Raw genomic sequence first — 27731 nt, 5'->3', positions numbered from 1 at the left:
TGTAGTAATAGAAAAATACAACTATCAACCTTAGTGGAAACATGATTTTAAAATGGCTTTGCTCCAAAGAATGAACTGCAGTGTCAGGAAAACTGCATGTAAATAACTACAGTATATTAAACTGTGGATATTAGGTTAACTCACAATCTTCACTTCTAAATTTGGGTGGTACTTCTGACATGTTTTGTGGGTGTTCTTCCTTTATTAGATATGATAGTCTTTTATTTTAATCTGATCAACAACAGTCCCTAACTCCAAAGATATTCAGTTTACTATCATATATGACAAATAGAAGCCTCAAATCATCATATTTAAGGAGCTGAAACCAGTTTTAACTTCATTTTATATTCTGCTTTAAAAATTGATTGATTGATTCTGCCATCGAAATTGCATTGTCTAACTTTGATTAATCCCCTAGTTCTTGCAGCTCTATGTAAGATGATGGACCTACTGTAAACCTTTTTTTTCTATGATGTTAAAGTCCTGACCTGCCCTACTCTTGGCTACTTACTTGTTACTTTAGATTAGTTAGGTTTAGGTTTGAGAAGTGAGATTAGTCAGGGTTAAGGTAAGAATATCAGGGTAAGCCAATCAGAGGCAGAGAAATCACCGTTTTAAGAAAAAAAACATAGGCTACTGTAGGAGGATCTTGTGTTGATGGTAACCCTAGATTTGTGATACACTTTCTGGTAAGGAAGTAGTAACTTTAACCCACACCACATTTCAAACGCTCAGGACCAGTATGTATGATTAAGTGGTAGCAGTGAGGTTGCAGATTGCCCTCACCCCAATTCTAAGTGTACTGGAGGACCTTTGGTGGCTGTAAAGCTCTAAAAGGCCCTCTAGAGTTTGGGTGGATGTATAAAGAGAACTGGATAGCTACAGTATCAGAAGCGGGCACTGTTCATTTCTATGAAAATTGCTCAGTGGTAGGCTACATGAAGAAAAAAAGTCATTCCACTGTAAAGAGTTACCTGCCTTCCACTAGTTGATATAGCTAACTTCTGCTAACTTGTAGCACTCCAGAAATCTTGAATAGAGATAAAACAATTCAATCATGTGGCTCTAGACTTTGAGATGGGATTGGATCATATTGATCAAACTCTAATATTGAAATGAGTCATTTCGGATGTGACGCTAAAAAAAAAAGAAAGAAAAAGTATCCACAGTTTAAGCGTCTCCTTTACTAATGATTGTATAGGCTATGGGGGAAATGCTTTTAGAGCCCCATCAGATCCAGAAGTTGTAATTCCACAGTTTGACCACTATGTCAGATCCACTCTTCCTGGGGGCTTGAAGGCGACCTACTCCTGCGAGCCAAATTTACCTGCGGGTACAAATAAAGAAATCTAATCTAATCTAAACTCCCTATGTTAACATAAAATGTTCATTGTGAGGTAACAAAAGCGCAGTGATTCTTATTTTCAGGTGATTATACACTCATTGACATACTAATGAATATCATATTCCATTTCTTCTCAGTTTGTTCAACTAGATGCCACTAAATTCTACAAACTGCACCTTTAACCCAAACCATGCTCTTTCCCTAACTCTGATCAAGTGGTTTTTGTGCCTAAACCTAACCTTCATCTTAGCGTGGTCACATCATAAAACAGCAAGTCCAAAAAATATTTAGACGCTGCTTTAGAGGGTTTCTCTAATATAGGGTTACCATGTGGACATGACCCCTCGTGGCCGCTGGCCCTTTAAGATGAGCGGGAGGGGGGCGGGGGGCGCGGAGCATCTCGGCTGCGGTGTTTTTGTCTCTCTGTCAGTGAGCGCTCCTGGGCCGAAGCTGCTGAAAGGATTTCCAGAGGGCAGGTAAGAGCAGCAAATAACTTTAACATTTCCTCTTTTTTTTTATTACCTTGGACTCTCTTTGTCACATTGTGTGCAAAGCGCTTCAGACGAGGCTCCTTCTCGTTGAGTGTGACTTCTTTTGTGAAGCTTCGGTCCTGCCCATTCCCCCTGGTGCTCTCTCCCTGCAAAGTAACGGGTCTTATTTTATCCTCCTAAATCACATCACTTCTTTTCTGCATCTCTGCTTTATGTAGTGTATAATAGTGCTCTTTCATTTCTTCTATTATGTCCTCACCTTTTAGAGGAGTGTTTAATTGAGTGTCGCTCCTCCAGTCCGGTCCGTGCCTTTTTGTTAAGAGCATCACTCCCCCCGCTCGGTGGCGAGGAGCGAAAAATATAATACCATAATAATAATAATAATAATCTCATAGAGGCTTAAAGTGAGTCTGTGTTTACTGGAGTCTGTCGACTGTGACCTCATGCTATTTAATTGGGTTCAGCTATTATCACATGGGAAATGATCCCTTTGAAAGCTGTGGTATTTTCCATACAGTATCCATGTGAAATTCATCATATAGCCTACAGCCTGTAGGAGGCTTTTGTTATTTTCATACAGGACTCATAGAGGGTTTATCTTTAATTGACTGAAACAGGAGTTTGAGCTTACAGCATACTGTATATAACATATTTCATATTTCATAGCCAAATATTTTCCCCCCACGTCATTTCTGAACGAGCAAAAAGAAACATTTGGATGTTATTTTTGTGTTTGTGCTTCATTAGGAAACTTTTTCCATAGGATTTATTGCGATGATCTAGCCACACAATTTTATAATTTCATTTCTTTAAAAAAGTGAAAAGCTCAGTGAAAGCTGCAGACTCAGGGGAGAGGGTGGGTCTGCGCATTCTGCAAGTTTTTCATGACTTCCAGATGTTCATCAGCAAGTCGTCGCTGCTTCTTTTGCCCTCAAATCATGCTCGTCTCACCTTCTGTAGTTGGTCAGTGGTCACTGAGGGTAGTTTATATCCTCCGGAGATGGATGAGGTCTGCTGGAGCTACATGACAACTGGGATAGAGTAAACCAGCCTAAAACTCAACCTACCCGCATATGTGTGGCTCTTTCTTGAATGCAAAATTAAGGAGTACTTGCTTTTCTTGACCCACACTGATGACCCTAACTCATTTTCCTTAAGAAACACATAAGTAGGGCTTAAATAAGGAAAAAGGGCAAACATTTAGCATATGTTTTTCCCTTTGAACATGTTTGTTTTGTTGTCATATAAATGAAAGATATATGAGAGGATGCGTCATGGTATGTGTGGTCCAGTTCACCAGTAAACATGTCAGATGTTGTTTTGATGAAGGACATGCAGAACTTGGCAGGATGTGGGAGTGTAGTCATCAGCCTGGCACACTGCATCTTACAATACTCCACTGTACTGCTGTTGTGTAATGGGGCCACCGTCTGTATTAAATCACCTACCAGCAAATAGCCAAAGATTGTAGCAGCTGCATGGCCCATCAGATTGTCTCGGTCCTGTCATTCATTCTGTTACAGGGGTAGACTAGTGGTCTGTGGCTCCAGTATTTAGTCTACACTCAATGAAGTAAATGGGTCAGGCAAAATATTAGAAACCTCTCAATATACCACCACCACAGCTTCCAAAATGACCACAAAGTGAAATCAACACCTCTAAAACACTTATAACCTTCGTGAAGGTGGGATTTATTGTGGCGCTGTTGTATTAAGTTGCATTATTCTTGGCTAGGTGTGCCTATTAAACAGTCAGCTGAATATTTCCTCATTGTTATGAGCTCAAGTGAGCGTAATAATGTCGAAAAACTGACTCTTCCTCCTTTGCATGGGGACCCCCTGGAATCCCTTCGGCTCAGGTTCGTCTGCAGCTGGAGTTTCCTTCAGCAGGTTTTCTTTCCGGGCAGGAATGTGATTGTCTCATTACAGCATTTGGACCCAGGGGTGCTGTGGTGGAATGCAGGGTTATAAACCCCATTTGCACACTGGGCCACACGCCGGGCATTTAAATGGTTTAGCAAGGCTAATGAAATTACACCCTCAACCTGCATGAGACTGTCTGTCACTGTCGAGGGGTCTAATACTGATAAGCCATGTTGGACAGTTTTACTGGATAATGAAGTATCTGTTAATGATTTTCATCAGTTGAAACATGAAAAGTTAGTAAAATAAGGTGAATAAAGGTGGTATATTGGGCTTCTCTCAGTATATATACATTACGTCAAATTGTGTTTTCCTTGTATCTTGTCTGTATTTGTCTTATTTATATCACAAAACCAAAATACTCAGTTATTTTACACATTTCTGTCCTCTTAATTAGCCCATTTATCTATGAATAAACACTTTTTCACAGCATCACAACATCATTTTCCCTCAGATTAGACAGAAAGGTTCTTTTGTTTATAGGTAGGGATAAGCATACGGTCCAGTATTGCAGAAGTAGCATCAGCCAGATTTGGTACGGATCATAAGGGTTAATATACTCACATTAACGTAAATTGATTGGGACACGCGCTGTTGTAGTATAGCTATGTGTTCAGTGAACATATGGTCTAATCTGGCTGTGAAGGTACTAGGGACAGTAATTCATTATCTGCCTGAATAATCTGACTTGATCTCAGTTAATACATTAATCACTTGGAAAAGCAAGATGGACTGTTCTTTCCAGTAAAGCACACAAGCATGTTAGATTAGTCAGAGTTGTGGATGTTTATCCTGGCCTGTTTTGTTGTCTTTATGTCTGCATTTTGACCAGTGGCTTTCATTGAAACAGGAAGTAATTGATAAGATCCCTTAGAGGGAACCACTTAACTACATCACCAGTGCAGTTAGATTACTTCCTCTGCTCTGCTGTGCCATGCGCTCAGTAGTACAACACACCCTGACCTGAGCTTTTAACCCCAGCACTGCTTTGACTGGCTCTCCACCGCTCATCTTTACTGCCGTCTGGACTTCATCTGCCTCCCTTGCAGACCTCACAATTTCCTCAAAACAGCCTCTCTGCTCGGCATCATTCTTAATCCCCACCTCCACAACTGCACAGGAATTTTCTCCCAAATGCCCTTTTAACTTTTTTTTTTTTGTCTTCTTCTTTTTTTCTTTTTTTTCCGGTGCCGCTCCTTGCCTCTCAGCCCCACCCTTGCTCAGTTTCCTGTTGGAGGTCAGCACAATGACCAATAGCAGACTGGCGGGTGTTTACTCTGCTCCTGTTCCAGGAGTAATGTGAGCTGGCCGGCCCCTCCCTTTGGCCTGACTCTAGCCAGCACCAGACTGCTCGGCCCAGCGCCGCCTGCTCCTCCATACCACCACTCCTTAATGTAAAAAACAGGCCTTTTTGCTAAAGGGCAGAGTCCTAGAGTCCCACTGGGCTATGATTTCACTGTCCTGAGTTTGAAGCCCAAGTCAGTCAAAAAAATACATCCACCAACAGCACAAGAGCACACTGTTGCCATGTTGATATGAGATCATCTGGCCTTGTTGCACATGTTGAAGGCCCCGTCTGTCAAAGTGTGACGTACGCCGTTCAGCCACATTATGCTTGCTGACAAATGGCTGTTGTTGCGTCTACATTAAGCATTCTTTAGCTGTTCAGGGGAGCAATTTGTTGTAATATTTTCTCATTTATTATTAATGCAGGACCAGTTAACTGAATGAAGCCATCTGTGCTGCAGAGTGAAGAGGAGGACAAAGGGAGTCTTAGTGGACAGACACATTTCTACAGCACGCACATCAACAGCAGCGTCTCCTGTTCAGATCTCTATGTAACATTTAAAACTATTCTGCACGTCTATATTAAGGTCTTTGCGGCCTGTTACCCAGGCGAAAAAAAACCTCTGAACAACAATTAGCTTTATTTAGTTAGACAAAGTACTGCTTCTCATAGGGATTCTCTATTGTTGGCCTATTTTTAGGGGTGGAATGCACAAATGATGGTAATCTTCTAGGCGGAGCCATTTAAGATTATGAGGAAAGGTCCTTTGAAACTTTATTTACTCATTGTGAGTTGCTCTTGTGACCTCGTATGTGGTCTTTCTGGTCTTCCTCCCGCTTTAAGAGGAGCAGACTATATTTTGGTGGCAGCAGCAGGGCTCGCAGTGATTCATACAGATGGAGTCAAAATCTGAGAACAGTCATGGTCTTCTCATTCGCAAAGTTTCCATTTAAAACTCTCAACAGCTTTTCTTTTTTTCCCCTCCTCCTCTTGCAGTTTTGCCTTTCTTTACTGACATTCCCACTCTTTATCTCCCACCCTCCCTCGTACTGTACTACTGTGCTCTGCTTTCTCTCTCTCTGCTCCCCTGCTTCTTTATCGTTTACGTTCTTCTTCTCCTTGTTACTTTTTCTTTTGGCCTGGGAGGAAGTGACTGAGTTGTTTCTGGATCCTCAGGGAATAGAAAGATGGAGCTCCCTTTCCTGTAACCCTTTCTTCATCAGGCCTCAAGACTATTGCACATATTGTCTCTGTTTTGCTCCTTTGGTTAGCTTGGTGTGATGATAGTGGCACATGTGCTGGAAAAGGAGTGACAGTTGGCCTCTAAAGACTTCGTAAAATTTCAGACTGCTGTCATGATGTAACTTTTTTAGAGAATAATATATCAGGAATTTATCACAACACTGTGAGATTTATCACCATGTAGACTAGATAGGGAAATTAAAAACAGCTTCATCATAACGCTTCATGCTATTTTTGCCCATACCTGAATAAATCAAAAGCTACAACTCTGTTTGTTGATCTGAGGGAGCCTGAAGGCCACGGACAGTGTTGGTGTGTGGAGGCATCTGTGGGCTTTCATCTGTGCTATGTGGGAGTCAATGGGAGTTCAAACTGTCTCCTTTTAACATTAAATATTAGTCCTCTATAAGTATTTGCCATCTGCACCAACACTATGTTATAACTAAAGGCTCTACTTCGGTCATCTAATCCTTTGAGAGTAGGTCTTGACATTTATTTATATGTTTCATTCTGCTTTTATACCATGTATTTCATTCAGTATCTTAAATAATTAGGAGCACAGATAGAAGTCATTTTTAGAGTCTTGTACATTTCAAGATCTAGACATCAATCACTTGAAAGTCCTGTTCCACGTATTTCCAGTTTCTGTCAGTGTGGGGGTCCACAAAAACACTTCATCAACTGTTTGTTTGTTTTGAGGTGAAATTTCTCGCCACACACTCACACACACATACACACACACTGTTTCTGTCTGTCTGTCTCTCTCTGAGATGCCCCTCCTCACTTTATATTAGAACCAGCTGTGGAACTAGGGGCTGAATGAATGGTTCTTTGTGATTTTGGCTGTCGTTCCAGTCTAAAAGGTCTGTTTCTCCCCCTACCACTCCACCCTCTGCGGTATTGGCATGACAACAGTATGAGACAATGGACTGAACAACAACAGGTCTTGTTATGATATTATGCAAAGGTCACTCAAAACCATTAAAAGGCTACAAGACCCTCAGACAAAATGTCGACCGCACTTTCACAGCACAGCAGCCCGGCTCTTAGCAGCCTCAGCAAAAAGTATGAGAATCAGCAGACACAGTCATGCAGCTTATCTGTTTGACATGCTTGCAGTAGTTATAGTGCGAGCTTCAAGTCTGCTGTCCATGAAGGGAATGCATTATAAGGCTTATGAAATCAGTCTAGCCTTAAGTCTTTAAAGGTGATCTGTGCAGACGACGGCTGTTCCCACAAAACTGGAGGGCGTGTGTGCTGTTGGATTTAGCAGTAGTCACCGAGGCAGGAAAAAACAGAAAGCATTGCCCAATCACATGACAGGGAGACTCCCAGCCTTAAATTGATTAGAGAGCCTTGAACTGGTGAGAGGATTAGGGTGGGGGGAAATTGTTTCTTGAATGTTGGGAGAGGGGAAGAGCAGCTATGATCAGGCTTCACTGAGGCTGCTCCACGAGGAGGTCAAAAAGTGATTGGCATCTCATGGGGGTATATTGTTCACATCCGTAGTGTCAGTCAAAACTACTGGAATGTTTTGGAATGTTTTTTCTGGCTTTGCAACCTGTGTTTATAGTCTTGCGGGGGCCAGTCTTTTGTAACCTGTCATAAGTCTGTTTTTATCTCTGTGTCAACAGTGCTACGCACCTTTTAATGGAGTTTTACTGATGTCCCACATGAAGACTACTTGTCTTCATCCCACCTCTTTTATTGTCACGAGATTTACATTTTTCTGGCTTAGACGTTTTCAAATCAAAAACAGTGTCTGCCAAAGTTCAAGTTTCCTGTATTCTTGTTTCCCACAGGTGCTGACTGTAAGTGTGCAAGAAAAGGAAGGGAGAGCAAGGAGACTGGGGAGGAGAGATCCCGTCCTTGCAGTGCAAGCAGCTGGTATGAAGCGGAAAATAAATCCCACTTTTCCTAATTCACAAACCATTCCTAAGCTTGAGCAGAATAGCAATCACCAAAAGGCTGAGATACTTCTGTAAGGCAGTGGAAAAATCCATAAAGATCTTCTCTGGGTGGTGGGAAGAGTGGTATTTCTGAGTTAGCATTACTGAAGTATAATCCTTTGTAATGGCAATAATAATAAGGTGACTCAATGAATGGAAGCAATGAGTTTAAAAAACTTGGGAGAGTTGACCTCGAAATGAAGCCTAGCTTTTTAAATTACTTTTCGGGGTGGTCTGAATCCTCTGATATAACGAAGGCACTGGGATCTGTATACATACTGTAAATCAAATCCTCTAGATACCACCACGTGGGAATTTGGTTGTAAATGAGTAGACCTGGACCTCCCCTATAAGAACAAAAACAAACAATTTGTAGTTGCTGCAAGAGGCCAAAGAAGCGACAGTGTAACACAGTTATTCTCGTGACATCCTACAGGACATACCACAGACCGAAAATTTGTGCTGGGTGACCTGCATCTTACCCCCCGAGGGTTGTCTTAATCTTAATGGCAGGGAGTGGAGGGGGTAGAACAGTCGATGTTAACATCCGTTAATGTGGTATGCAGCTGTATGGAGAGGTAGGGGGGTTTGCAGTGGGGGCAAGGCATTTGTCCTGGATAAGGCTAGCCAGGGAAAGTTGTTGTGAAGAATGGTAGTGTAGTGCTGCTGAAGGGCGCACACTGGTTTCTGTTCAGATGTCATTTCAAAGGAACTCTGTTTGAGTGCAGAGAGAGGGAGGAAAGTCAGCCACTCCACCCCAGCAGCACACACAATCGGGGGAGTACATACACACTTGCTAGCACATCTGAAACACCCAATGAGCCGCTGTCGGAGAAGCAGATGTGGAGGCCTGTTGGCGTGGGCGTCGTAAGGGGGTGATGTGGGAAGAATGGCACCCGGAGAAGCTTTGGGGGGAAAAAGAGGGAGCAGGGAAGAGACATTAGAAGCAGAGAATAATGTGAGTTTGTGTTTGCGGATGTGATTTTTTAGGAGTTCAAAATTGCGTTTGTGTGTTTTTTGAAGTTGAATCAAGTGGACATGTCAGCCACCATGTCTGCTGGGCCGGGATGTTTGGTTGCTTAACTGCAGGCTCTAATTATATCTCATCAACTGTCCCCTGTCAGCGCTGTCCTCCACCCGCCTGTACACACACACTGTCACACTCCGTTTCTCACACATACACACACACATGCTTTCTCACTCCCAACCACTCCCTTTCTCTCTGTCTATGTCTCATTTTCTCACACATGTAGTCAAACGCAGACCACACTGTACAACATGCAGCACATAATCAATCTAACACTTTCATTCCATACTGAGGATAAACAGACACTGCCCTGTGAAGGCATGGAGCCAAAACTGCCATGCCAATTACTCCACATCCGTAGAAGCATTTATGACGGTGACGAAAGAGAGATTTTGTCCTCTTTTTTGGGTGGATTCTTAGTTTTTTTGGCAGCAGTCTCAACCCTCCTTTTTTTTTTATTCAAAAAAAATCCAGGGTTAGGCATACATTTATATCTGGCACATCTGATGAATTCCTCAAGTGTCAGTGCAAATATTTTTGGCTTAGTGTTGGTACCCTATCCATTTAAATTTAACAATGTAATCTGGGTATGAGACAAACTTTTAATTCTGCCTGTGTTAAAATGGCTGCATCTGTGTATGCGTACAGTGTGTGTGGCAATCTTGGTATGAGAGGGCGATGAAGGCCACAGATAAGGGGAATCACACCGAGACATTAGACCGACTACAGGACTTCAAAAATACCAAGTCAATTTAGTCAGTGTTTCCAAGTGCCCTACTTTTCACGAACGACCAAGCACTGACTACAGTCACAAGATAGCGCGCGCGAGTGAGAGAGAGAGAAAGAGCTCGACTTAGAGAAAGGAGACTCACTTCTTGCTGAAGGAACAGAAAAACTTAACTAAAGTGAACTGCGTATGCCCTGAAAAACAAAGTTGAGGTTTGCTGCCCAAACTTATGATCTTAGCTCCTTAAAGTCTCAGTAATATAATGATGTTCAACCGGCTAATGCTAGGATGGCTTAAATATTACATCCCCAGTTCCCACAAACTGATGACCTAGAAAGTTAATCTTTTCCAAGCAGACACAAACTCAGAGGCATTGGAATTGCAGGCTCGACATCGTTGCTGGCAGCGTGTTGCTGTCTGTGGGAGGAACAGGCACAGTCTTTTGTTTATAAGGAGTCAAATGCATTACCATTGGTATCAAAAATATATTGAAGTTCACAGTAATTCACTGTGCTTTCTGTGTTAAAGTAATGAGCAAATGCATGCAGAGGGAATGAGAGAGACAGTGACCTGCCCAAACCTCCTGATCATCAGCTGACGTTGAAAGAGGGAGAAAGCACCAGAAAGACATAAAGAGAAGACGGGCAGAGAAGAAATAGAAGGTGGTGGGGGGAGGGGGGGGGGGGGACGTGGAGAGTGTCTGTAAACCCCAAATTGAGAGGAGAAGTTAGCGTGCACAGATGATTCCTAATAAGGTTGTAACTGGCAGTCTCAAACCTCTGTCCTGGAATAAGCTGCCAGGAAAATTTCCCCTGTAACTCCTCGTCTCTGAATGCTAAGAACAGAAACAAACACACCATCGACTGTGACCCACAATGCTTAGAAAAATGAACAGATAAAATTTGACCGGGTTGCACCAGGCTGAACTAGAGAAAGGAACAATAAAACCATCTCTAACCATCATACGAAGACAACAATATGGTCAAAAAGTTATTGCTGGATTAATATGTAGAGGAATACTCACATCTACTGTTTATAGGTTTATAGATTTATAAGATATGAATACTGATCTTGTCAGAGTTTTGTTTGGCATGAGAAATCACTTAAATGGGAATGATTTATTGCATTATTATAACTACTCTTGTTGTTACCATGTGAAAAGCCTTTATTCTTTTTATGTTTATACTGTTCTTATAAATTCATTTTGTGTCTGTCTCTCTACAGGTGAGAGTTTGTGGGTGACTATTTGAGTAGCAGCCACAAGCTCATTATGGCTCAGGTGCTGCACATGGACCCCAGCTTCCCAGGTGCAGCTTCTCTTTATTTACTGTATACTAATAATACTCAACTTAATACTAATAATAAGTTATTTTTAAGATAATTTTAGGATTCTCACTGTCAGACAACTTGCAAGTGCTTAAAACGTTGTATATTCTAACACTTACAAGGTCAGGTAATAGTGAACAGCACAATTCCACTTTGGACCTAATTTGGTGATTGTTTCAGAGTACACACATAAATACACAGTCGCTCAAAGGTAATGCTATTTTCTAAAGTCTGAGCCCAAGATTAGACGCAGATTTCCGTTTGTTTCAAGTTGATTTCCTTCCCCCTTAGGGAAACTCAACCCGCCTGCTCCCCCTTCCCTGCACGGCAAGGAACAGGAGGCGCCCTACTCAGTGGAGACCCCCTATGGCTACCGTCTGGACCTAGACTTCCTCAAATATGTAAATGACATAGAGAAGGGAAACACTATCAAGAAGGTGCCTATCCAACGCCGGCCGCGTTATGGCTCCTTGCCCCGTGGTTATGGCTACACTGGCTCCTGGTGGACCTCCACAGAGTCTCTGTGCTCAAATACCAGCATGGACAGTCGGCACTCCTCCTTCTCCTACTGTGCTCCAGGCTACCATACATCACAGAGGCCCAACTTCAGCACTGCCCGGGTGGAGAAGACCTTAATGGATGCACGCAGGAAGCTGGAGGAGGAGAAAGAGGGGCGGAGATTCTCTAACCTGGGCAGCATGCATAGCAGCATGGCAGGCTCTAATACCTCCATCAGCAGTGCGCACAGCTTCAACCGGGCCCAGGGCGGAAGTGGTTCCTTCACCCCCTTGAGTTCTGGCCTGTCAACCCCAGTGACCCCAACCCCAGCCCACCTGCAGCATGTCAGAGAGCAGATGGCAGCAGCCCTCAGGAAGATAAGGGAGCTAGAGGAGCAGGTGAAGACCATCCCGGTGCTCCAGGTCAAGATCTCTGTGCTGCAGGAGGAGAAACGGCAGCTCAGCGTCCAGTTGAAGAGCCAGAAGTTTCTTGGCCACACACTGGGTTTTAGCCGAGGCCGCCCTCGAGGAGAGCTGTACATTGACATCCCTGAAGAAGAAGTTAGCACTGGAGCTAAGAGCTGCATCAAGCCATCAGGGTCACTGTCTCCCACCACAACTGAGAGCTCCAAACAAGACTCGGGATGTGAGATTGAGGACACAGTGATCGTGGGTGGAGCTCGACCAGATGCAAAGCGGGAAGTCCGCACAATTGGAGTGGGACCAGAGGTTGAGAGGACCAGTCATCAGGTGGGAGTTGGGGTTGAGGAGGTTGATCTTGGGTTGCTACCAGAGGCAGAGGCTCTCAAGAATAAAGTGAGTCTGCTTGAAGGCCAGCTAAAGAGGATGATGGAGGAGCGGCAGGCTGCAGTCCAGAAGGGCCCTCAGGCAGAACACCCAGTAATGGCCACCAGCATGGGCTGGCAGGAGATGCAGGACTGCAAGCTGCAGACTCTGGTCAGCTTCACACAGCAGCCCCAACAGAGGGAACAGAGAACTGTGGGAATCCAGGTGTACACACTGGAGCAGCCTACTGTGGTAGAGGTTGGCACACTGCTGCGAGCAGTAAGCTGCAGCTCTCCCTCTCCTCAGCCAGCTGTTGGAGTCATGGAGGACCACCACAGAGGACAAACTGAAGGTAACGTATGACCATAAGGAGTTACACATAGATGTTTTCTGTCATCCTCATGTATGCAAAGTGGAAGTGACAAAACATTCAAAACCAATACAAACCACAGCCTGAAAAATACCACATAGCAGCACTTTTGTGACACTGTAACTGATCAACTTTCACAAAGTTAGACTATCATCTTAGATTTAATTAGATTTTACAGCTGTAACAAATACACTAATAAATGTGTGTATGTGCCTCTGTGTTAATAACTTTTAATGCAAATTGTTGGAGAAAGTATTTAATTTGATTATTTTATGACATACAGTATGTAATTAGTTAAGCCTGAAATGTTGGAAGTTCCTCTTTCTGTCTCCAGAGGCTCCAGTTGAGTTGCCGATTGCGGTCAGCTCCAAGCAGGTACGCGATGTCTTAAAGAGCGAGCTGTCCACCTCAGTACCTGTGTCTAATCCTGCCATCGCTGTAGGCAATAAGATTGGTTTGATGCATTTTAAAGAAGGAGAGACACACCTGGATACAACCACAGAGACTGTCCAGTCACTCGAGGGACCTAAGCCAGGTAACTGGACCACCTGTCATTAGAAACTTCTTTTAATCACATGAACAGGACATATTTATATCTGAGAACTGCTCTATTTTCCAGCCTCATCTCCCCAGTCCTCTTTGAGGTCCATTATGAAGCGGAAAGCAGAGGGTGAACCTGGCTCCCCCTCTACGAAGAAAAACCTGCAATTCATCGGAGTCAATGGAGGGTAGGTATAATATATGTTTTAGGAGTTGTAGATTAGTTTTGACTGATTTTCATCCACCTGTAATGTTCCCACGTAACCAAAAGTTGAGTGTGAGTGTTTACTCCTGTAGGTGGAAACTGTTGAGTTGAACTTGAGTTCACAGTTCATAAAACACTTCTAATAACATAAAGTTAAAAAAACTTGAATTGTGAATTAGATGCTCTTATTCCTCAAAATTAGTAATAAAACTGTTGATATTTATTTTTAAAACCTTTAACTGGAGGTCTGTATTTTTATTGATTTATTTACTATGAATCCCAATGTATTCCCAGATGTTTAAACACCAATATAATGAGTCTCAATGTGTTCATGTATGATACTATTTTTCACACATATTTGTATGTAGAAATAGTCAGTTTGTCATCATTTTATAAATGTGTTTGAGCCTTTAGCCTGTCCCATCACAGATTTTGGGTGTGGTGTCTTTCCTTCATATGTATGGCAATTAATTGTGTGAGAGTTGACATGTAGATGTGTTCTCGTCTTGCAGCTATGAGTCTACATCCTCAGACGATAGCAGCAGCGAGAGTTCGGATGAGGGGAGTGACTCCAGTGAATATCATGAAGCCAGAGAAAAATTACCCGAGTCTGCAGTCCAGCACCAGCAAATAACCCACACCAAGGCCTCCCAGCCCCAAGAAAGCAACGGCGTACCTCAGCAGACTGTCGTCAAACCAGCAGCCACAACCACTCCAGACTCGCAGCAGAGTCTTAGCCAGTCTTCAACTGTAGACACAACACTGCCAGACAAAGCCCCCCTGTCACCAGCACTGGACACTGTTGTGCAAAAATGTGCCTCACAGTCACCAGCATCCAGCTCCTCTCAGAGTCCACCATGTCCAGCAAACAATTCTGCCTCTAAAGAGACTGTCAGCCAGTCCTCGGAAAAGCACACAGTCACCCAGGAGATCACCTCAACATCATCCAGCACTGAATCCACTTCTGAACAAAGCTTCAAGTCCCCAGTTACCTGTCCTGCACTGCCGTGTGTCACTAAAACCACTGAGATTACCAAGCAGCAATACACCATCCAGTCATCCACTCTCTCCAGCCAATCAGAGTCCAAGCCAGCAGCTGAAAGCATCACGAAGGACACTGCAACTGCATCTGCCACACATGTCAGGTAAACATACTCACAATTAACAGACATAATGATCCTGTGGTGATGTAAATGTATAATAGTAACCATATCTGATAGTATGTATGAGCATCAGTGACTGATTTTGTGTTACCTCACTGTCTGTCAGACCGGAGCTGAGTGACAGCCTGATGTCAGCTCTTAATGCTCTGCAGAAAGCCCTCGGAGAGCCCAACGCCTTCAGCCAACCAGGAGCAGTATGTGTTTATTTTAATTCACTTGATTTAAACATGACAATCCAGTCAGTATCAATACAACTTCACAGGAAACTCCAAATAGTGTTGTTTTTTTATAAGCAGCAATCACACTGACAACTACAAGCAGCTTGGCATTGGTCAAACATAATTTAACCATTGGTGATAAATGGGGCTTGAAATAGACAAATATTTATGTTAGATATTAAGTATTGGAAGAATAAACACCAAACTTCATGAGCGAAGTGCACTTTCCTAATATAAATATGTTTTGATGTTTAAATCATGTTGTTTTGATTGACCTTTCACAATTAACTGTGAAGCAGAAACAATGGAAAAATGGCAATTGAATCTAATATTTAACATATTAGTCAAGTCAAGTCAAACTATATTTGTATAGCACACTTAAAACAGCCACCGCTTAATATACCTAAATAAATAAATAACAAAATGGAATAAAAGAAAGAAATAGAAATAAACGTAATAAAATAATTGCTGCACAATACAAGAGTAAGTCAAGGTGTCAAGCTCAACTGGAATTGAAAGCCAACGAGAAGAGGTGGGTCTTCAGCAGCAACTTAAAAGTTTCTCAAATCTGAGCAGTTCTTATATGAATAGGTAGCTGTTCAAGAGATTAGGGGCAACCACAGAAAAGGCTCAGTCACCTCTATTTTTGTGCCTGGATCTCAAAACATCCACTAGCATCTGGTTGGACGACCTGAACCTCTACCTAGAGAATGACGATGTGAGTGTGAGTTCTGCTAGATAAGGTGGTGCCAGACCATTTAAAACCTTAAAAAACAGCAATAAAGTTTTAAAATCAATCCTAAAACGGGTGGGAAGCCAGTCAAGAGAAGCCAATGCTGGCGTTATGTGATCACACTTTCTTTTGCTAGTTAGAAGACAGGCAGCTGGATTTTGAACTAACTCCAGACAACGAATAGACGTCTGATTCAGATAGTGATACACACACGGACACAAACACACAGTGTCTACAATAGTCTAACCGAGAAGTGATAAAAGCATGAAAAAGCTAGTTTTGACAACTGAACCGATCTGTTTATCAAATTTGAAGGAGCAGTCAAAAATCACACTAAGGTTCTTAACAAAAGCTCTTTTGTAAGAAGCTAAAGGGGCCAAAAGTACCAGCAGAGTCATCCAACAGGTCACGTAGTCCAAACATAACGATCTCAGTTTTACTTTCATTAAGACTGAGAAAATTTAAATCCATCCAAGTTTTGATATCTTTTAAACAGTCCAGCAAATGCTGCATTGAATCTTTACTACTTGTTTTTGTAGGCAGATAGATTTGTGTATCGTCAGCAAAACAAAAACAGTATTAAGCTACTAAAAAATTGCCACGTCATGTGTTAAAGCAGCATTGATCTTTCAGTAGTCTTTAAAATAATGAGGTCCACTGACTTGCCAGTGAGCTGTGCTCTTTGATTTACCCGACAGTCTGTCAATTGTGTCTCTAAGTGTCCTCATTGTGTCTGATCACAGAGGGCGGCCTACACCACTGTGCTGCAGGAATGGCTCCGTGTGTCCTGTCACAAAGCAGCGGATACAGCTGTTGTCAAGGCCTATATGGACACCTTTGCCTCACTCTCCCCTCAGCTGCTGGAGTTTGTGATCAACATGGCAGATGGCAATGGCAATACAGCGCTTCACTACACCGTCTCCCACTCCAACTTCCCTGTGGTGAAACTGCTGCTGGACACAGGTGAGTTGTGTCTGTGTATGTGAGGATAAATAAACAAAGAGATATAAGATTACATGAGGATGATAGAGGTGAGTCCTCTGGGTACGGAGCCAATCTGGCGACATGGTCAAAAAAAAATTTAAATTGTGGCCAGAATATAGCTATAACGTGCACACAAAATACTAATTAATAATAATAATATCATTGCTAGACAGCTGGGTAAGCAAATGGAGCGCACCTTGTCTAAGGTCTTAGGTAGAGGCATTAGAGGGGCTAAAGCTACACGATGGACAGGGACAGTATGATAGAGTTTTATTTTAGCCTGGGAATGAGCTACAAAGACATTCTGACTGGCATTGCAAGGAACCATCATTACTGAGAGACATTTAAACAGGATATTGAGAGCCCGGTTCTAGAGATGGTGCGCTCGATTTGCTTACCCTGCTGTCCAGGAATGATATTGATATTATTAATGAGTATTTTGTGCGCACGTTATAGCTATATTGTGGCCACAATTTAATTCTTTTTTTTGACTATGTCACCAGAGGGGCAAATCAATTTTGATCCTCTGAGGGTCATCCCAGTCAAAACTATCCAAAAATGGTACCTGCTTGCTTACTCAGCAAATATCTTTGCTACCAAATTCTGTAATGTTGTATCTAATATGTCGTCCTATGATGACATGGAAATTGTATTCAATCAACGCACTAAACTGGTTTTAGATAATATAGCTCCTGTTAAAATGAAAGTGCTGTCTGGTAACTGTGAAAGTTCTTTTTTCTACTGTAGATACATCTTTAAATAACTGAAGCACTTCAGTCTCATGTTATGGTAAAAACGTATTATTCATGTAGATATGACAACTATATGAGATGACATAAGTTGACTTCCACAATACCTTAACTATAATATACTGTACATAATATAATGTAATGACTCACCCTGCTATAATTAGAAGTAAAAAGATGTGATCATGAATTAATTTGTCAAATATGTCATACATGTCTCAATGTTTGTGCTGCTGCTGTATCCCCTGCCACACTGATTGCTCTATTTACCTGACAGGCTTGTGCAATGCTGACAAGCAGAACAAGGCCGGCTACACAGCCATCATGCTGACGGCTCTGGCTGCATTCCACTCTGACAGTGACCTTCAAACTGTCCTGCAGCTGCTGCGCACAGGGGACGTCAATGCCAAGGCCAGCCAGGTGCGCCCTCTATTGCTCATTAGTTCTTACTGCACCTCCATACACAACCATTTCAGAAATGGAGTCAAATCAAGATCAGATCAAATAATATTAAGAGGTGTTTTTTCTGTGCTCTCTAATGTGTCTCATCACTCAGGACAGTTTGTCAGCAGATGTTCACTGCAGCATGTGAAGGCATTCAATTTTGATAAAAGCAGCTTGGTTCTGAACTTAGATTTTCATGTTGAAGAGGTTAAAATGTTTGCATAATGCATGTCTATAGGCCGGCCAGACAGCGCTGATGCTAGCAGTCAGCCACGGTCGGGGGGACATGGTGCGGGCCCTTCTGTCCTGTGGGGCACAGGTCAACATCCGGGATGATGACGGCTCTACGGCACTCATGTGTGCCTGTGAGCACGGTCATGTGGACATTGTGCGTCAGCTACTGTCTGTACCGGGCTGTGATGCCACCCTCACTGATAATGTAAGCGCTTTTCATCCTTTTTCCTATTCCTGTCTTTTTATTTCAACAACTCCTGCCCAAGCCCATTATTTTACTGTCATGCACTCATTGTTTGTTACAGGACGGCAGCACTGCACTGTCCATTGCTCTGGAGGCCAGCCAGAATGACATTGCCGTTCTTTTGTATGCTCACCTCAACTTTGCAAAACCTCCTTCCCCTGTGAGTACTTTAACCACTGCTGCAAACCCACACATATAGTAATTTCCCAGGGGTAGCATTTCCATACTTAATACTTCAGTTGAAAATTAGCTTTTAGTAATGTATCATGGATTGTTAAGAAATGTATTAGTTTAAAATGTATTATAATGATTGTTTTGGAAATAACTATTGAAGAGGAAGGTACAACAAAACCATTTATTGTAGCACTTCATCCAAAAATAACATGTATGTGTCTATACTTGGTACCATCTTAGGATACAAGTAGCTGTGCCTCCAAAATGTAGCAGCATCCATGAAAAACAGTCCTCAACTAAAATACCTTGTTTGTTTTTTTAACCTTGGCTAGGTTTCACCGAAGTCTCCTCTCTTGGGTTCCTCTCCTCCTGCTGGCGAAACAAAATAAAGCCCTCTGCCTCTGAAGCTTTGCAGCCTATCCACAGCAACAGAAACATTGAGTTTGTGTGTGTTTGTTTTCACCCTCCATAATTTAAGTACGTTATAACATGCAGATAATTATTTGTCAGCTTGCACCATTGTTATCCATTGCTTTCTGTACACAGTGGTCTGTTTCTCATCACGTTGTGGTTGAAGACGTGCATTTTCTCATGTGGTACAATCTGAAAAACTGAACCTCTAGATCAGCTGTGTAAATATTAGTTCAGTCTTGCAATAACCCAGTTGTCAACACTGTTTCTAGTGGCATAAGTCAAATTTGTTCACTAAATGACATTATACATTCATTATTTTACATGTTTTGTTCTATTTCATATGGATTTCTTACTAGTTACTTTATAGAGTGAAATGTTTTCATTGTAATTTGTACAATAGCTGTTACACAGTAGCATAATTTTATGTGAGGCCATCACAGTCATTTGGAATAACAAAAGCCACCCCTCTCATAAATAAGTGTCCTTGATCAATTGCATCAGCTAGTTCATTGGTGCTACAAAAAATATAATCCATAAAACTCCACTTCAACAGTATACCAGTATTTATACACAAGATTTATTTACTCTAGAGTATTTTTGATATTAATTTTTTTAAATTCTGACTTTATTCAGGACCTCCAAGGACGATGATTTTTATTTCCCAGGCAAATTATTACACCTTTTTAACCCGAGGACAAACATTTATTTCAGGTGCTAAAACCCCCTCCCACCCCCCACCCCAAACAAACCCAAAGCTGTATCACCCCTATCAGACCTATGACACTGTAAATTGTAGTAATAATATTATGTGGATGGATCAGCAACAACACTAGCCTAGCATCAGTGTGGAAGAAGAGTCAGCATTATTCTCTGAAGGCTACGGTACTACGGTCTTTATATTTTGTATGTGAAGGTATTTTAGATGGTCATAAGGAAATTTTATCTGCATTTGTAATATTGTGAGCTAATAAGATTTAACAAGACTGTGGAGAAATGACTGAAAGCACTGCTGAAGCCACCTCCGCCGTGGTTATGCTGGGAAGATTTGTCAGGGAACAAGAAAGTGACTGATTGGAGTCTTAAAAGGACATGTCATGTAAAATATGAATATCAATTAATATATGTCAATTTAAACTGGTCGTTGTTATGCCTAAAATCAAAATCCTTGAGCAAAAGTGCATTTCTATTACTTTTTAAAGATTTTTTTTCACAACTTTCATATTCACTTTTAAACTGAATTTTTATAAACTTTCAATTTTTTTAATTTAATTATCTTATCTTTTATACATTTAGGATTTTTAAGCTCACAACTACTTTATGTAATCGCACAGCGCTTTGTTTTATGAAGGATTATGTAAAATTTTAGATTGTGTTTCTCTTCTTCTAATTTGTGCATTTTTGAAAAAAATAATGAATTAATAAATGTGGACCACACTGTTTCTATTGTTTTTATTCAATATTATTTCAACATTACTGTTTGCATGTACAATAAGGTGACATAAATTAAGTAAAACCACTTTAACATATAAGTTAATTGGCCAGAATACTACATCATAGGAAGTTGTGCATGTTTGGAAAAATCCACTAGAGGGAGCTCCAATACAAACAGTTGATCAGGTTTTTTAATCTACATCACAACTCTGGTGTAGTGTAGCACCATTTAAAGGTCCACCAGTATCATTGTAATCTGATCAGTTTTCCCAGTTGTAGCTTGTTTTATTCCACATGTACATTTGAACCAAGATTCATCCTTTTAAATCTGAACAACATTATAATGTAAGATGTATTTTCTAATGATGTTCCCAACAGAAAATGTCTTTAATATTTTATTGGTTGTCAATTAGGGATCTGTGTCCCATGGTATTCTGTATTTAGTCGCCAATTATTACATACCAGTATTTTGGTATTATTCCTGATACTACTTGCATAACAATAGTAATAATTCTATAATCAATTAGTAAAAATATAGGCCAAAAGCACCTTATCACGTTTCTTGAGTCTGATAACAAGAAGGTCGTTCTGCCCGGAGGCCTTGTGTGCTATTGCTGTGCAAAAGTATATTTCATCAATTTCTCTGTGGAAAGCTGCAAAGCAAAGGATAGTACAATTAATAATAATAATAATAATAATAATAATAATAATAATAATAATAATAATAGTTTATTTTTGGATAGGGACAGTGCATATTGATGAACATCGATGTTAGACATCTCTGTAAATATGCCGGATTATAGCAAAATTGCTAATTTGCATCCGTTACAATCCACCATGATAGCCATTCAGGGCAACAAACAGATAGCCTCACGTAGCCAATAGAAAAGTCCTACATGGTGTTCCCTGTACAGTGAATGGGCAAATAATGATACTGCCAGAACTGCTGTGCATGCTGTGTAGCATGACACATTGGTTTCCTCTTTTACTCATTGGCCGTATTGCTGGTTGTTAATAGCACTGTTATAATGCTGCCTGTTATTTGATCGAGACTATGACCCACATTATCGACTGCTCAAAGCTCTTCAGTTCAAGATGAGGTTTGTTTCTACTTGGCACAGTGGATGCAGAAGTTGGGTTGTCCCCATGTTGATAAAACAGAGGTTGTGGAGCAGAGGTTTTATAACTTGGCACACTGATCTTCTTTTTTGGTCCAAGATAATGCACTCCACTCCAACATGACTCTTAAAAGTTCATTTTCACTATAAAATAAATGTTCCTCTTGCTTTGTATTTGCCGTTTTTACTGGCAGTAGCCAGGCAATGGTTAGCCATATAATGTATATTTATTTGAAAAAAATGCAATTATGTATAGCATTTTTAAATTGCCCTGGTCACAATCTCTAAAAAAAATACTGTCACAGCGCCAGCTGGTTTCTTCAGACAGTTACTTGTCTTTGGGAGGAGTTGATGAGATAACACGTCAGGGTAAGTGGCGCCTTGAATCAGCACAATAAAAATGCTGTGATGATCATGTTTAACACAAAATTAAAACATTTTGTGGAGACCTACCAGCCAATAAGAAATGGGAAGGCTAGTTTTAAATCTCCAGAGGAAAAGTTGTCACTTAAGCAAACAAACCTTCTCACTGATTTGTCTATTCATATATAATTGTATTTATTTTTTAATTTCAATTTTTGAATGAGCTTATCTTCTATCCAAGGTACCAAGTGAAGTGGTGTTCTTTGATTATAAGCATTGTGAGGATAAATTCCAGCTGTCTGGATACCTACTGCATGTTAAATGTATCTGCATTAGTTCTCTATAAATGACACATTATTATATAAGGAAGCTGCCTACAGCTTTAATATCAGCTGAACTATACACTGGAAAGAAAAAGAAATAGGCACTTATCTCTGCCCACATTGGCTCCTCCCTTACTGCTGCACTGCACTGGGTTAGATAAAAAAACACAACATGTTTTGGCAAGAAACATGAAAATATGTGATCACATGGGAAGATGCCCAACTGATAAACAAATCCATTAACATTACTTGGTTATAGAGCCTAGATTTTAAATCTGTTTGAATTAGGTCTGCTGTATATTTGAAAAGTTAGACCAGAGAAAATGATTTAGCCTTTCATGTCTGACAACAATAACTGCTGTAAATAAATAAATGACAATATTTCTTCATTTATTTATTTTTGGGTAAATTTTGGGTAATTTAGTTCTGGAGTAATTACTGAAAGTGTCCAATTTTGATCATAGGATACTTTTGCCCAAAAATACTAATTAATGAGTTAAACAATAATTAGTTTTTTTATTATTTCTTAAATATTTAGCTAGTTGTCTCGCTCACTGTTTGAGTCACTCATAAGTCACTCACATTTAGACTGTCAAAGGAAGTTTAAATTGGAGAATTCGAGTTATTGAGGTTCAAAGTTTTGACATCCTACAGTCATTAGCAAAACTAATAAACAGTACAGTTCTCTTTTATTCATCAAAATAACAGACACACTTACTGTATTATAAACATATAATATCATAATCCTATCACGTTTGACTTTCAGATGATTTAACCACATTCACAGAGAGCAGTAACTTGAGGTCACAAGGTGGATCCTGATTGGTCCCCCCGTGTACATTCCAAGCAGATCGATCCTTATAACATAATGTTTAAGGTTTGATTTTTTGATTTTGAGTCTTTTCTCAGATTATAGGGCCAGTAATGCTGAAATAAAAATAAAGATAAATAAAAAATACAAATGCTAACTTGTCAAAGAACAAATTCATGTGAGTAGCAAACTTTTTTCCAGAATCTCAGATAGATCCTTATATGGTCATGCTTTGTTTATCTTATGCAAGCTGCAGCCCACCACCTCACACAGCCTATCTCGTAGGTGGGCCTGGGTGTGTCTTACAGTCAAACAAAGGAAAAATGACCAGTCACACATACAGTACACAGACGGTACCGTCTGTGCTCCAGTAAAGGGCCTGGAAAGGCAGAGGTCATTGGCAAAGATGCTGCGTCCAGGTGAATATAAACAACTAAGTATACGATGTTGTCTTCAGACTATCATATGAATGTTGACCTCAAGTCATTCTTGCTTTATTATATTGTTGTCTTCAGTGTTCATGGCTCTCCAGTACACAGGGCACATTTTGACATCCACTGTGTTAATAGACCACCTAAGTGACTTAAGTGATTTTAGTGAAAATCAGTGCTGTTAATCTTTCATGGCTATAATGTGTTTCACTTTTGTAGCATTTGATTGGTTAAAAAATAAAATATATTTAGTAAGAATTTAGTGTCTAAAGTGTTCTGTAGATTTAGAAAAGTTAAAATGCTAACATCAAAATAACAGAAGTTGCAGTAGTTGATCTATGCCACAGTAGTTTCTTCTAACAGGAATGACCTTTTTTGTTTCTTTTATTAACTGCCTCAACATAAAAACTCTGGTCATAAATAAAAGAGATTTTTATCCTTAACAATAGAACTATCCAGTGTTGTTGTCATTTGGGTAAGGCAAAAATGAACAGTGTTTTCCTTTTACAGTTTGCTGATAATTTTGTCTTTTACAGTTTATGTGGTATGAGAGGTAAATACTTGTGTTCCAGGAGGATTATAGAAGGTTGTGCTTATTTTTAAGAATGCTGCAATTTAATTATGTCCCCGCTGTGAGAATGCACTAAAAGCTTAGCATTGCAGACCTGTGCTGCAATGCTAAGCTAGTTTTGGAGAGAAAAAAAAAATCAATAAGACTTCGTTGACTTCATTAAAGTTAGAATTTGTGTGAACCGCGGATGGTTTAATGCATTTTCCAAATCTCTGGGAAGACAAAGTATGACATACACGAGAGGTGATGCAAACCTCCTGATATAATGACAGATTGTAACAGTTTAATGCCAATTTTACATGTTTGTATGTTAGAATTGTTTATATCAGTGTTTTTCTAAATATTGGAGTAGAACTGTTGTTTTTATTTGTGAGTTAGGGTACAATAAGAAAGTTCTTAAATATATTATATTATATATTATATGTAGTATCTACATGTCACTGTTTGCCAGACTAGTGAATATAGCCACAGTTTAAGGGCGCTTTCACACCACTAGTGGATTATTTGGTCCGCACCAGGTAGTAAAACTGTTGCTAGGTAGCATACAGACTGCGGTGTGGTCCGCGTTCACACTTTGCAAACGAATCAAAATTGGTCCGACTGACGTTCCCTCATCTTCCGGTAGGTCGGCAGGAAGACAATATCAGTTTAAATGTGAAACAGCAAAGTTTACTTGAGGTCACATACGATGGGCTAAACAAGATCAAGTAATAAAGAATAAAGCAATGATGACTTGAGGTCAACATTCATAAAGTATGATGGTCTATTGGGGGTTTAACAAATATATCACAAATATTTAGCCTTGTTTGCTGGAGTTAGTTGGAGGTGTTATATCAATATATGTGAACGTCAATGCTTTTTGGGGCCGAAGGAGGGATTTTTCACTGCAATACTATAAGTACTATTTAAAGCAACACCCAAAAGCATGTGATTGGGTGGGTGGTGAGCTGCCAAGTACTGATTTACAATGATAAGAGAAAGAAGCATCTGCACACATTAGATTGTTGGTGAGGGAGTCAAGAACACTGCTGTCTGGCCTACAAAATATTGCTTGCTGCCCCAGTTTAATATAATACACAAACCCTCAGACTCACAATGATTCTAATTTAAATTATTAAAATTATTTAAATAAAATAATGATTAAATATGCAGAGGATTTGAGAAAGAAGACCATGCCAATGAGAGACTGAGTAGTGTAATTCAAAGACAGACCATTTAAGTCGTACCCATTTTATAGCCTATATAGTGACAACATTTTTTTATGGCATACATAAATGACTTAAGTAGGTTTGTTACCTAGTGATACATCATAATAACAATCAATACAACACTAAATTGAGGTAGATAATGACTACATAGCACAGGCTTCAATTATTTCAGTATCTTATAGTATAATTTTGAATTCATAACAATAATAATAATATGTATCTGCTCATATGGTGGTTTATTTCCCATTATTTGTGCCAGTAGCTGCTCACAACCTGTGACTGTCCCAAGTGTGTCCATATCTACATCACAAATTTACAAATTTAAAATAGATTTGAGATTGAGTGTTGTAATTCAGAGACACTCTTGGGTCACCATGACAAGATTCTTGTTTATCTCATGTAGGCTGGCATCTTAACATGAAACGCCCTCTGCATCCTATCTTGGAGGTGGTCCTGGGTGTGCCCATGCTTATTTTCACTATAAAAACCCCACTGTCTGAGCTTCAAAGCACTCAGCAAAACTCAACCAACAAGCAAGATGACTAGTCTCACCGCTAAGGACAAGGAAACTGTCAAGGCCTTCTGGTCTAAAATTTCTGGCAAGGCTGACGAAATTGGCGCAAATGCCCTGGGCAGGTAAATATGATCTAAAACTGATTGTTGTAACATGTTCCAAGTGTAATATATTCATTTACATACTCACCTTTTTTAATTTTTCACCTAGGATGTTGGTCGTCTACCCCCAGACCAAGACTTACTTCTCCCACTGGAAGGACTTGAGCCCCACCTCTGCCCCGGTGAAGAAGCACGGAAAGACCGTGATGGGTGGAGTTGGTGATGCTGTGTCCAAGATCGATGACCTGAAAGCAGGTCTTCTCACCCTCAGTGAGCTGCATGCCTTCACCCTGAGAGTGGACCCTGCCAACTTCAAGGTGCACATTCAACTGATTCATTCATGATGCTATCTGTTCCTCAAACTTTGGTCTCAAGACTCGCAACAGCTTCATTTGTCATTACCAGACCCGTAATGTCCTTATGTACAGTGTAGATAATTCTGCTCCATTCAGGAAATCCTGCAGTGTTCAAATTGATCTATAGAGATCATCAGAATGAACAACAACTGTAACAGCAAACATCTGGGACAGATGTGTGGATGGAGAGATAAAACCTCCATATATGTAACATCTATTTGATTACCTTCTGTTCACAGATTATCTCCCACTGCATCCTTGTGGTCGTGGCCACCATGTTCCCCAATGAGTTCACCCCTGAGGTCCATGTGTCTCTGGACAAGTTCCTGGCTGCCTTGGCTCTGGCTCTGGCTGAGAAATACAGATAAACAGCCGGAGAAGAAGATGGAGACTGCAGCATGAGTTTACTCTGCATATACTAAATAAATGCATGAACAAAAAAAGTGTTTTCTTTGTGATTATTTTAGACATCAAGGTTCAATTGTGTTTCCAGTCTGTTCAACAGCACAGCAAATGGGCAGAATTTAAATAAGTATATAAATAATAACAATTAAATCTGCAAGGAGGGTTCGCATCGCGGGCACGTACATGTCTTCATACTTGGGCTGTTATCACAAATTACGGGACTGGGTTAAATACCACTTCCTGTGTACACTATGTGGCACTATAGAACACCCACTAATCCTCGTGTGTAGCATATGATTTGGAGAACACACAATGTGAATTTTGAGTAAATTGATTGATGTCTGTCATATGAGGCTGACTTCCTGTGTCCAGAAGGTGGAGTAATGACTCTGACTCAATATTTAAGCTTAGATGTGTTCAGGATGGGACTCTTCTAAATCATGACAAATTTGGGGCATATCGGAATGTAACTGTTAAGGTTACAGCAAGTGCCTTCTTAATGGCAAGTCATCAAAGTTTGTCATGGTGCCACAGTAAAGGCATTTGATGTAGACTTTAGTTTTTGATAACTTTTCATCACAGAGGTCTTAAGATAACACTAATTTAATTTGGAGACTGGAGATTAACATTTTTGCTTTCAATCCATTTTTGGAAATTTTAAAATTTTAGCAAGACGGCTACAAAAAACACTCCCTAGTGTTTTTCATAGGGATCAGAATAATTTCATTCTAGGCCGGCAGGGATATCATAATGTTAGGAGGGTTTTAAATATTTTTCAGGGTTTGGATAATGTCTCATATGACCCTCCTCTCTTCAGATGCCAAAACATTTTTTGATACAGTGGAGTGGCCTTATCTCTTTAATGTCATGTTTTGGATATGGAAATAATTTTGTAAAATGGGTTTGTTTACTTTATACAAATCCTACAGCAGAAATAATAACAAAATACAATAGGTCTTTGCGCTGGTCAGTGCTCGGACCCTAATAAAAACATATCAGAACCAATTACAATCAAAAGAGGATGCCAGCA

General features: G+C 40.5%; 2 protein-coding genes across 2 annotated transcripts; both read left to right on the top strand.

Moving 5' to 3' along the window:
• The first annotated feature begins 1800 nt into the window (after positions 1-1800).
• On the top strand, positions 1801-20485 carry kank2 (KN motif and ankyrin repeat domains 2). Its single transcript, XM_053338460.1, has 13 exons — positions 1801-1821; positions 8091-8175; positions 11216-11298; positions 11609-12952; positions 13305-13505; positions 13590-13698; positions 14228-14860; positions 14985-15072; positions 16573-16792; positions 17837-17979; positions 18242-18442; positions 18543-18641; positions 18988-20485. Exons 3-13 carry the CDS (start codon positions 11262-11264, stop codon positions 19042-19044), a joined length of 3132 nt encoding a protein of 1043 aa, XP_053194435.1. The 5' UTR covers positions 1801-1821; positions 8091-8175; positions 11216-11261; the 3' UTR covers positions 19045-20485.
• Positions 20486-25839: 5354 nt separating this feature from the next.
• On the top strand, positions 25840-26733 carry LOC128379618 (hemoglobin embryonic subunit alpha-like). The gene is made up of 3 exons (XM_053339305.1): positions 25840-25961; positions 26050-26257; positions 26536-26733. The coding sequence occupies exons 1-3, from the start codon at positions 25864-25866 to the stop codon at positions 26662-26664; spliced, it is 435 nt and encodes a 144-aa protein (XP_053195280.1). The 5' UTR covers positions 25840-25863; the 3' UTR covers positions 26665-26733.
• Positions 26734-27731: the final 998 nt, after the last annotated feature.

The sequence above is a fragment of the Scomber japonicus genome, chromosome 18, assembly GCF_027409825.1.
Source record: "Scomber japonicus isolate fScoJap1 chromosome 18, fScoJap1.pri, whole genome shotgun sequence".
Taxonomy (NCBI): Eukaryota; Metazoa; Chordata; class Actinopteri; order Scombriformes; family Scombridae; genus Scomber; species Scomber japonicus.
This window is presented reverse-complemented; position numbering and strand designations above follow the sequence as displayed.